The following is a 10,899-nucleotide window of genomic DNA, read 5'->3' as shown; positions in this document are numbered from 1 at the left end:
CTATTGAGCTAAAAGTTTTGAATCAACTTAATTTTTGCGATAACACTAATTCACCTCCCCTCTTAGTATCATTCATGATCCTAAGAGACAGAACCTTTAGGGACTAAACAGGCATGATTACACGATGTGTGACATGATGGACATGGACACTAACATGATCGTGACATAAGCAAAATGATTAAAGAAGAATCTAATATTGGGTCAGAGTCAATGATCGAGCATCGGGCCAAATGAATCGGGTGATACACCGAAGGATTGGACGATATAGTGAAAGCTCGTCGGGAGTTTGTCGAGAGTTTGTTGGAAGTTTACCGAGAGTTCGGTTGAATAATTGACGTGCCAGATAACATAGATTCCTTGTATCGTAATTGTTTTAGCCTAACTATCATAGTTAGAATTTTAATTTGAGTTAGCGTTGGGAGAAATCCTATTAACTTAATAAAGGGCCAACTAGGCCCTAAACAGGGCTGAATTGGGCCAGTTGGATGGTCCATTCAGTCACTTGGAGCCACGTCAAGCGATGGCACCGCCCTAACTAGACGATGGAACCGCTTGAGGCTCGACTTCCTAGGTGGTCTGGTTGGTGGTACCACCGGTAGTTAATACTACCAAGCAGTGGTACCGCCCTATCACACGATGGTACCACCCTATCAAGCAGTGATACTACTAGAGCCTGATCTTCGAAGCTCTATTAAGCGATCATACTGCCTAGTTTTAATCTGTAGGTGGTGGTACTGCTCAGTATTAGTGGTGGTACCACCAATACTCTAGAAACTCGAGATGAGATAATTTTTTGCTCCATTTTTAAAGCCATTGGGGCCTATAAATATCCCACTCTTTTCTGCATGAAAGAGCACGAAAAGTATGAACAAAAGTTGTGAAATTTTGGTTGTAAAATTATTGAAAAAGTACTAATGCCCTCCTCATCATTCTTTAGCTTTGTGATCAATCTAAGAGAGGTGTGAGGCTTGTAAAAGGTTGTCTTCTAAACCTGTAAAAAAAAGAAAGTGTTGTAAGAGGGTGGTTGATTTTCGCCCATTGAAGGAAGACCGATAGTGGATATTGGTGGCCTCAACGGAGGAGGAATCGAGAGTGGACATAGGTCACGATGATCGAACCACTATAAAATTGATGTGCACTTTCTTGTTGCTCTTTATTACTGTTGTTTTTTGCCTTAACTGCTTATCACTCTTATTTAAATCAAGCACATTTTCAAAATCTTTTCCGATACGTTTTTATTGAGTCGAAAGTTTCGAATCGACTTAATTTTTGCAATAACACTAATTCACCTCCCCTCTTAGTGTCATTCATGATCCTAAAAGATAAAACCTCTAGGAACTAAACTAGCATGATTACATGATGTGTGACATGATGGACATGGACACGGACACGGACACGGGACATGGATACGTGGTAGTAATTGAAATGTTACAGTTCCTCTCTTATCCTCCCTATTTCTAATCTATCAATCTAAGTGGTTATGTAGAAAGATAGAAAGAGAAGAGAAGGAAAGTCTAGTTCTCATTGCAAATCGACAGTCATTTTTGGATCCAAAGATGGTTCCCCTACAAATATAATAAAGTTCTTTCCAAATGACATCGAAATGTACGTGTCATAAATCCTATCTATTGTTATTTGATTTCAATCGTAACATTAAAGTATTTTGCTAGAGTATATTATTAATTTTATGCTGACATTTGAAAGTTTATTATGTATATTTTGGATAATAAAAATATTTATTCGATTATGATGTGATATACTTACTTACCAAGTTAAGACTTTAACAATTATATTACATATTTTTATACCTAAAATATTTGAATATTAAATATTTAAAATAATATCGTCGAATCATTTATTGAAGTTTAAGATTTTGAAACCTTATTAGAAAGATGCTAGCTATTATAAGTACATAAAAACTTATTATAAAAAATTATTAGATTGGCAAAACAGTACGCCGCTCCTCTTAGTCACAAGAGTTATTTTTTTACTGTTCTTGCAGTATGTATACGAGTCCCACATTAAAATATTAATTTGGTAAGAGGCTTCAAAATTTATAGAGAGATTTGAATTGCTATCATTCGTTATTGTTGATGTTCCCTAAATCTTCTTTTTCCTTGAAATTTGAGTCTTTAAAAACAATCAAAAGATGAACCCTGCTCTAATATTAAATGATTAAAACTGTTAGATTTACAAGACTAATATATTAGATTTGATTTTTTTTTTAAATAAATAAAATACATAATTATGTAATTATTCTCATTCAATCTAAAATTACAATCATCTTCTTATTATTTTATTTTATAATTCCACATACTGTAAAGCCCTCATACTTCATTATTTTCTATACTACCCCTAAGAACATATTGATATGATATCAATAGAATCCATCAAACATGAATTGGAGTTGCAATTTTGACGCAGAATGATCATGGCCAATCGTCGACGATCCGATCCAAGCTCCACCATATCATCTTCTCATCATCTCCGTAATGATGGCCTACCCCAAAGCATTTAGGGACTTGTCCTTCCCAATTTATGGTAGACAAGGGAATAAACCTGCCCGTTCTTGCACCCACCTCTACCAATGCCCATGTCGCGTATCTAACCACAGGAAAGGGTGGCGAGGTCTTCTCATCCCTGGGCCACCACCATGCTGTGCTCCGTAGGCTTGGTGCGATGGCGGTGGAGGAGGGCGCGGGTCGCCGACGAGAGCGCCCTCGATAACAAACGCCGTGGGGATCGACGTCGTCGCGGCGTGTTCGGCAGGCCCTCGGCGACGCTCTCCTTCGTGCGATGTCGACTTCACTTCATGTCATGCCTCGCCAGCGATCAAGCCGAGGGGGGCGAGGAGGCCGGAGATGGTAGAAATCCTTGTCTCTGATCTTGTTGTGCCACATGCTTTCTACGTATAGATACATTGGGAATGAAGAGAAAGATGACGCCACCACCACAACATTTCTTTTCTTTTCTGGTGCCCGCGGCCGTGGTTGGGATAAATAAGTTGCTGCTGTGTTCCGCTCGCAGTCGTGTACGACTTCTGGACCAACCCAACCCAGTAAACTATGAACTCCACTGAGATTTGTTTGTATGCTTGTTTCCTACACTGCAATCGCCAAAATATATTCTGGTTTGCGATAACGAAACCTATTGACATGTGTTTGAGCTCTCTCTCTCTCTCTCTCTCTCTCTCTCTCTCTCTCTTAAGGGAACCAAGACGGGTTTCTACCAAGAACAGATCAAACGATGGAGGTAATGAATTTTAACGTAAAAAAAAAAAATGTTTTGGTTGATTCTTTTTAAGATTCGTAAGCAAGAAAATGCTGCCCGCTTTACATCACACATCTTAGCCATGCATGCAACAGACACGAAAGCGAAATGTTCCGACAGCACAAGGGTTAGCTCTGCCAGTAGGACTTGGTTTGAAGGGCAAAGTTACATTGCAATGTAATATCTGGACCAGATAGAAAAGTAAACCATGATTGCCTGAGGGAAACAGGAGTTATGACCTCCATATAAAGACTCATTTGACATTTCTTTTTCTAACACCATCTCTCTCTCTCTCTCTCTCTCTTAAAATTCCAACAATTTCCATGAAAAAAGAACCTCCCAAGTCTACGAAAACAAAGCTCATCACAAACATTCCAAATGCTCTATACTTCAATGAAATGAATACAAATTAATTTCTCTAGAAAAAGGACCAGCTTTCCATCCAAAAATATAAGATCAAAGGAAACCAAAGGGTTTGAGTTAGAAAAAGGATCCAAACGGAAAACCAGAAACAAATCTGCTCCAAAGTGTTTGGCAAGGCAAGATTGTAGAAAAGGGAAAAAGCAACATCATGAAAATACAATTATTCCTTCTTATCCTGATTAAATAAAACAAAATGCATTGCATATTCATCGTGCTTAAAACCTTCACAAATCATCAAGTGACAACCCAAAAACTTAATGCCATGGTACTCGCCCACCATTAGGATGCAATAAGATAACCACATGAAGCTACACCACTCCATTAACATTATCTTTGTATGCATATACAAGTCATGTAATGTGACATCTACATACCATCATGGAAACTGCAAGAGGTACAGCAGCAGTTTGGACAGAAAAGGGCCCTCACAAAAGCCAATACTGTAATCCTGAATGTAAAAGTCTCATATAACATAATAATCCGAACTACTTACCTAGAAGAAGAAAAGAACAGATAATAAGAGTCGATATATATTAGTCATTCTCTAATCTCGCAATGTACTCGTCATAGAACTTTCCTGCTCGTTCCAGTTCTCCCAGCTCGGTATAACAGTCAGCTATGGCACCATAAGCTTCAGTGATGCCAGAATCCTCTCCTGCCTTCTTGGATATATCCAAAACCATCGAGTGATACTTAATGGCTTCCCTGTACTTACCTTGCCTCTGAAGTGATGCACCTGAAAGCACCAACATAGAGTTAGTTGCGTAGTGGAAACTGGAACTCTTCAAGATGAGAGACACCATAGTGGAAACTGGAACTATGGAAGGTACTTGTGATCCAAAGTTCCAAGTTTCCACCATCCTCATGATGATGATTTCTTAAACTAGCAAGATTTCTTTCTTCATTAGTGATAACAAACGTTAAAACAATAATCAGCTGCCTCAGTTGTATGCTTTTCATGATTAATTCATAAAGTCCCCATTCTGAATGATATCTGCTGCTGTTTCTTACCACCGTGTTCAAATTTCCAGTTTCTCCCTGCTTTGGACAAGCTTGGTGAGACATACCATCATCATCCCTTGACTTGCTCTGAGCATAACAATGAGCCATGTCCAAGAATATACTTTTATGTCAAGTAGTGAATAGAATGTTTATAACCTTAAGCCAGTCAGCATACAGTGAGGTAGGCAACCAAAAAGCTGTATTCAATCGAACACAACCAAAGTTGTCTCCAGAAGAAAATGGACACCTGACCATAAAGATACTACTGAAAAAATCCACATGGTGCATGGTTAACTCTGTATGACAACAACAGTTAGATGAAACGATGGCAACGGCTGGACTAAATCATGACAAGGCTTAAACAGGTAAGATTCATTATAAGCATGGTGCTGTGCCAACAAACAGAAATGTGAAACTGCATCAGTCAGAATTATATAAAGATTAAGTTAGAAAGGTATATTGATAATCACTATGAATAAATGATGGCAGTGGTTAGGATTAGATGAAGTAACAAGATTGTGAGCACCCTGAGTTTCTCTTTTCCCAAAGCAGAAAGCAACAAGAGCTATTATCAAAAGATTGATGTGGTGCTCTAGTTCTTTTGCTTTGGTACTCTGATATTCTATCAGTCAAGCAGCCCTTAGTTTTAGTATATATAACAACAAAACCCCCTTATTTCCAATGCTCATAATAAGTTGAGGCTTTTTTGTCACTTGTTTGAAATTTTGCTAACTCTAAATTGCCATAATCAGTTCTGAATTATATAAAAATTCATCTTTCTGTTATGATAGATTCCCAGTGTTTCTATACTGCTATTTCTAGAACTTAAGAAATTCAGCAGCCAGAAAACCTACCCAATCCTCGTGCTGCCTTCTTCGCCTCAACATGATCACCCAAAGCCTGTGCAAGCTCCAGAGCAGCCTTGAACTCTTCAAATGCCTTTTCCAGGTTTTGATTTCGTAGATAGTTCTTCCCAGTTCTCAACTTTGTAATTAGGTGCTCCTTTCTAGGATCAACAACAACTTCCAATTCTTCCAACCTACTACCAACTGGTGCATAGCTCAAGTTTGGAGCATAAGACTCTATCTTTGCTTGCCTTCTTAGTGCTGCATTAATCTGGCGCAGCTGATCATTCAACCTCTTCAGCTCCCCTCTTCTTTGACGTGCAAGCAATCCTACAAAATTAAATGTCCACTTAACAGAAAAAAAAGAGTGGACTGGAAAGGACTACCTTAATTTTAGTAGTTTTCATGTATACCCAACTTATAAAAAGAAAATCTTTCCAACTTGACTGGCACAAAATCCATGAGGTAAGAAGGAATGGTTGTCATTATATATACAGCTTGATTGAAACAACTAAACAAGGAGCACTAATTGTAGCATGGATATACAACCATGCCTAAAATCATTAAGTTAACAGAATCAACAAACACATGGAAATAAATAAAACCCATACAATCATTTGAAGTATATTACTTTGGTAACATGCTTAGCATTAAATGAGCTGAAATCAAGCATAAAGCCATAAGAAGTGCTATTGGATTTTTAAGTAAACCAAAATTTCACAAAGGACCATCGTAAACAACACAGAAAAGATAACTCAGATACATGCTAGGTTGAGGATATAAAAGGAAAAAAAGACTACAAAGACAATTCCAAGCAGCATTGCCTTGGTAGTTCCTACAGCCAAGATAAATGGTCTACAAACCAACAGTCAAGCATACTATCAAGCACGATACAAACACCTTTTCTTTTTTGACAAAATGCATATTACATGTACCTTTACGGAAGTATGCAAGTCTTCTGGGTTGTTGTATTATAACCCATCAACTATCTACTTATTCTTTAATATACTGTGATTTTATAAAAATAAGTTGGCAATTAAAGAAAATCCTAATGAACATGCAGAAAACTAAGAAACTTCACAAAGCGTACAGCCATGTACCTACTTACCCCCCACAGTTGCCCCAATCATTGCTATTGCAAATAGTAGAGGCATATTGAAAACTGAGTTATCAGCTTCACATGTTTCTGCTAGAACTTCAGGAGGCAGAATGATCCCCAACATACTTACAATTGTTAATGCTTTTGAAAAGCTGATTGACGTGATTCTCTACACAAGCCATATAAAGCATATAAAAGATCAATATTACCTCATGAAGATATTTGGTAAGAAAAATGACCAGAAATGTAAGCATATTTATGCTGAATCATATATTCGCAATATACATTTCCCCCGAACAAAAATATTGCAAACAAAATACACACGTTCAAGATGGACAATTAAGTTTGACATTTGGAAGATGAAAGATGTCCAACACTAATTGACAACGAGTAGAAAAGGAAAGAAAACTTGCTCAAAAGGTTTATTATATTAAATAAATTCCTTTCTCCGATCGAAATAATCATGTTTGACATTTTGAAGCATTGCCATTCAGGAATGCATTTAGACATCCACGATTGACTGACAAGCACTGGATGTGGACCATGGGGTGGAGTAGACCCTATTTTGTTCATTTCTTCTAGTCAAGCATTGGCAAATCAGGCAGTAACTTGTCATAATTCCAAAACTGATCCTTCCCAGATGAGAAGATTTGAAGCTAAATAACTAATTAGATAACTGTTAAAGTTCAAAAATAAGCAAGGCCAATTGCAAGTTCTACTATAACATTATATCAAAACCATTTATACACCAAGGACACAGAAGCAAACAAATAGAGGTATCTCAGTTACTGAAAAAGACAGTAACAGAAGAAGAGTGATTTTGATATGAAATTTATAGGCATTATGATTTTTCTCAAAGAATACATGTAGGGTTTTTGAAAACATTTTTCCTTGCATCAACATATTTTTAACAAAAGGATTGCAGAGAATTTATGATTCTCAAGGAGTATGTTACTTTTGATGCTTCAATGGGCCAGCTAAGCTACATAGTGCTCAGGATTGTCTGTAATAAATCTCTTTATTCTCTCACACTTTCATTACAAAGAACTGAGGTGTGCTTTATGGAGATCTTACAAGGTTCGAGGCACTGCATTATGGACTATGCATCTTTTTGCACATCTCAAGCTCTGTTCTGGAGTTCTAATTGATAAAGGAATTCTCGTAATATAAGAAATCCAGAATACAAGTGAAGCTGCAAGAGTGAAATATGAAAAATTAGAGACTCACCAGCGTACCTGATGGTCAGACATGTAGCTAACAATGAGATCCTGAAATCCTGATAAGATTGCATCTGCATAACAAATTTCTTTAAAAATGGTCATCTGAGCATCTCGTTTAGAAACTGTCAGGCCACTGCTTGGGGAAATTTTACATTTTTCACATAAAAGTTGATGGCTAGTAAGAAGTACTTGCATCTTTGGCTCCATAGTTGACAGAAGTGGTATCCATTCTGGGTTTAAAGAACGATTTGATATCAGAAAATGATTAGTAACATGAGTTTGATAGGAAAAAAAACAAAACAAACTTTGATAGAATAACATTTGCCAAAAATGATTAGCAGGGTCCATCATCCTCAATAAGGTCAAATTGCAGAAAACATCCATGTAAGAACAGGTTTGTCACTGTTGTAAACTCACGATGTTCATATTCATTAATGCCATATTTGGTCTATTAACCTCCGCAATTCAGTTCACATGGAAATAAGAGACAGGACTGACACTAATATTGGGGGGGCAAAAAGGTGTACCTTGTTCATGAGAGAGCTAACAGGAATCCACGGTATGGAGAAAGAAAAGGACATTTCATTCTGCATGAGTAGCTAGGTCGGTAATTGCACAAAGAGAATCTTCCTTAAAATAAGCATTAATGCTTTAAGAACAGCGCTCAACGACTTCGATTTTATATATTATATCTTTGATAGAACATGACTAAACTTAAAAATACACAGCATACGGATGTCTAAAGCCATCACATTCCGAGTAGTGAAGTATGGAACAACAGATGAGAACTTGAGCACCGAAGTATCGCGAAGCAATCATGTCTCCCGCTTAACACAGACATTGGAGCAGAATATCAACAAAAGGAGCTGAAACAACGCATTAGTGCACAATTCGGCGTGACGAAGGAGTTATTCACCACAACTTGTCATGAAATCGATCAGAAGAATTTTCTAATTGGTTTGGCAACCTTTTCAACAACTTGGGAGAAGAGAAGGATGAGGGAGTAGTTACCGCAGGTTAGGGACCTGCCGGAAACCGGCCGGGGAGAGTCACCGGGCTTCGCCCTCGGCGGCGAGGGGAAGCAATGGAGGAGCACCGCCATGATGGCCTCGGAGGATAGGGTAGCGGATGGATTTCCATGGATCGAATCGCTTTGTCTATCTATCAGCGTAACCCGTCCAACTCCAAAACGCCCCTAGCAATGTGATATATTACTCACACGGCCAACCCCTTGACCGGAACGGCCCCACGGCGGATGAGGTATTTATTACACCCACAGACAAAAATCTCGGCAAAATGCTGAGCCCTATCATTTATTTCGTTTGTCCAAAGTCAAGTTTTTTTTTTTTTTTTTTTTTTTTAATTATAATTTATAATTGTATTACTTAATGGGTAATTCCTCACTTCTTCCTTACCATCTTCACTGTTTTATCCCTATCCTTTCACAACCAAGCACTTTTTTTTCCGTCTAAAATTATACCTTTTGAATTGTCAATATAGTTCACCACGAGTTGTTTACGGGAGATGACTGGTGCTGAGCTGGAAGAAGACCTCAATCTCATTCATCTTTTTCTTCATTCTCATTCTCCTTCTTTCATCCTTTTTTTAAGTGTCTTAAAAGCTTAGATTTTTATTTTTTTTATATTAAATCTAGAAAGATAAAAACTCTTCATACAAGTATACTATTATCTTAATTAGTTGTTAATCATTTAATATTTATTTAGAGGTCAAATGTAAGGTTTTGGAGTGTGATACTTAAATCTCTTAGTTGTTAATCATTTAATAGTTATTTAGAGGTTAAATGTAAGGTCCATTCATTTTCTCCCTTATAAAACCCTCATTTTCTATAACTTATTTTATTATTTATATTTGTTCATTTATTCCTATAGTTTGACAGCATAACTAGCATTTAGAAGTATTTTTTTTCTTAAAGCCAAAACTCCTATGTGCATATATATTCTTGACATCGAAGTGTCTAATTTTCTATAATCTGCTCATATGGATCTTACTAATGTTATGATATTTTTTTCAGCCAATAAAGTTGTCTCAGTCTTCAACTCAGCCTACTCAAATATGATAGCTCATCAGCATATTTCCTACACAAAGTTAAAATTGTTTCAATATACTTTTCTTCATGACCAAGGAATGCATTAAAGGAGTTGGTTAGTAGTTGTAAAACACTTAATTTCAAAATTTCCTATGCACGAAAGATTGTTTAATGCACTAGTATTTATTTTAGTGTTTAGGGTTTAAAAAGGACTTTAGAAACTGATGATATTTTGACAGAAGCTCTCTTAGAATGCTCCATTAAACTTTGTATATCTTGGATGCTTCCTTGAGTTGTGAGTTTTTTGTTTTTAGTTCTGTATCCTTGTTTATTATCCTTAGGGTGGTGATATTTCTATATCTCTTTATAATTTTAAACTTGGTGGTGAGCTTTCTTTTCGATCTTATTAAAGTTTTATCGTGAGTTCGTTCATTTTCTATCCAAAAAACTTATTCTAGCAAATACAATTGTATTATCAATTTTTCTATCAAAATCTATTCTGCTTTACCACCCCCCCAATTCTGCATCATCCACGGTATTAGTTTGGTATCAAAACCAAAGGCTAAAAATCATGGCAAAGTAGAATGGAAAAGATATAGTTGGTGAAGGTAGTTGCCATAAAGATGATGTTGAGTCATTGAAGTTGCAACTACGAAGATTGCTGCGTAGTCTATAAGAAAAAAATAAAATAATCGAAGAACTTCAAAGTAGACACAACCAACATGAAAATGATGTCCATGAATTTACTTCTGATGATAATACACCTCCTCATCCAAGGGAGTCGAGAAGATTTTGTGTAAGGCATGGAGTCCAAGATGAATGATAGAATAAATATAATCCAAGATTGGATATTTCATAGTTTGAAGGTAAAATCAATGTTGATGACTTTATCGATTGGCTTAATATCGTAGAAATAATTTTTTATTTTCATGAACCACCAGAATAAAAGAAGGTAAAACTTATGGCACCCAAACTCAGACATAATGCATCTTT

General features: G+C 36.7%; 1 protein-coding gene across 2 annotated transcripts; it reads right to left on the bottom strand.

The window, feature by feature from the left end:
* Positions 1–3,988: 3,988 nt before the first annotated feature.
* On the bottom strand, positions 3,989–9,030 carry LOC135650105 (protein FLUORESCENT IN BLUE LIGHT, chloroplastic-like). 2 transcript variants are annotated; one of them, XM_065169246.1, is made up of 6 exons: positions 8,871–9,030; positions 8,012–8,089; positions 7,875–7,930; positions 6,649–6,808; positions 5,550–5,870; positions 3,989–4,429 (listed from the first exon to the last, which is right to left on the bottom strand). In XM_065169246.1, the coding sequence occupies exons 1-6, from the start codon at positions 8,959–8,961 to the stop codon at positions 4,227–4,229; spliced, it is 909 nt and encodes a 302-aa protein (XP_065025318.1). In that variant the 5' UTR covers positions 8,962–9,030; the 3' UTR covers positions 3,989–4,226. The 2 variants fall into 2 exon arrangements, with proteins under 2 accessions (XP_065025318.1, XP_065025316.1); XM_065169244.1 differs by having other exon boundaries at positions 7,875–8,089.
* Positions 9,031–10,899: the final 1,869 nt, after the last annotated feature.

The sequence above is a fragment of the Musa acuminata genome, chromosome BXJ3-9, assembly GCF_036884655.1.
Source record: "Musa acuminata AAA Group cultivar baxijiao chromosome BXJ3-9, Cavendish_Baxijiao_AAA, whole genome shotgun sequence".
Classification (NCBI taxonomy): domain Eukaryota; kingdom Viridiplantae; phylum Streptophyta; class Magnoliopsida; order Zingiberales; family Musaceae; genus Musa; species Musa acuminata.
Note: the sequence above shows the minus strand (reverse complement) of the source record. Positions and strands in the feature narration are given on the sequence as shown.

Bases quoted from the DNA above. Each gene is read 5' to 3' on its own strand.
- LOC135650105 (XM_065169244.1), bottom strand. From the start codon at position 8,961: ATGGCGGTGCTCCTCCATTGCTTCCCCTCGCCGCCGAGGGCGAAGCCC. The intron at 8,090-8,870 runs GTAACTACTCCC...CTTTAAACCCAG, and splicing joins CGGCAGGTCCCTAACCTGCG to AATGGATACCACTTCTGTCA. The intron at 5,871-6,648 runs GTAAGTAGGTAC...TTAATTTTGTAG, and splicing joins GATTGGGGCAACTGTGGGGG to GATTGCTTGCACGTCAAAGA.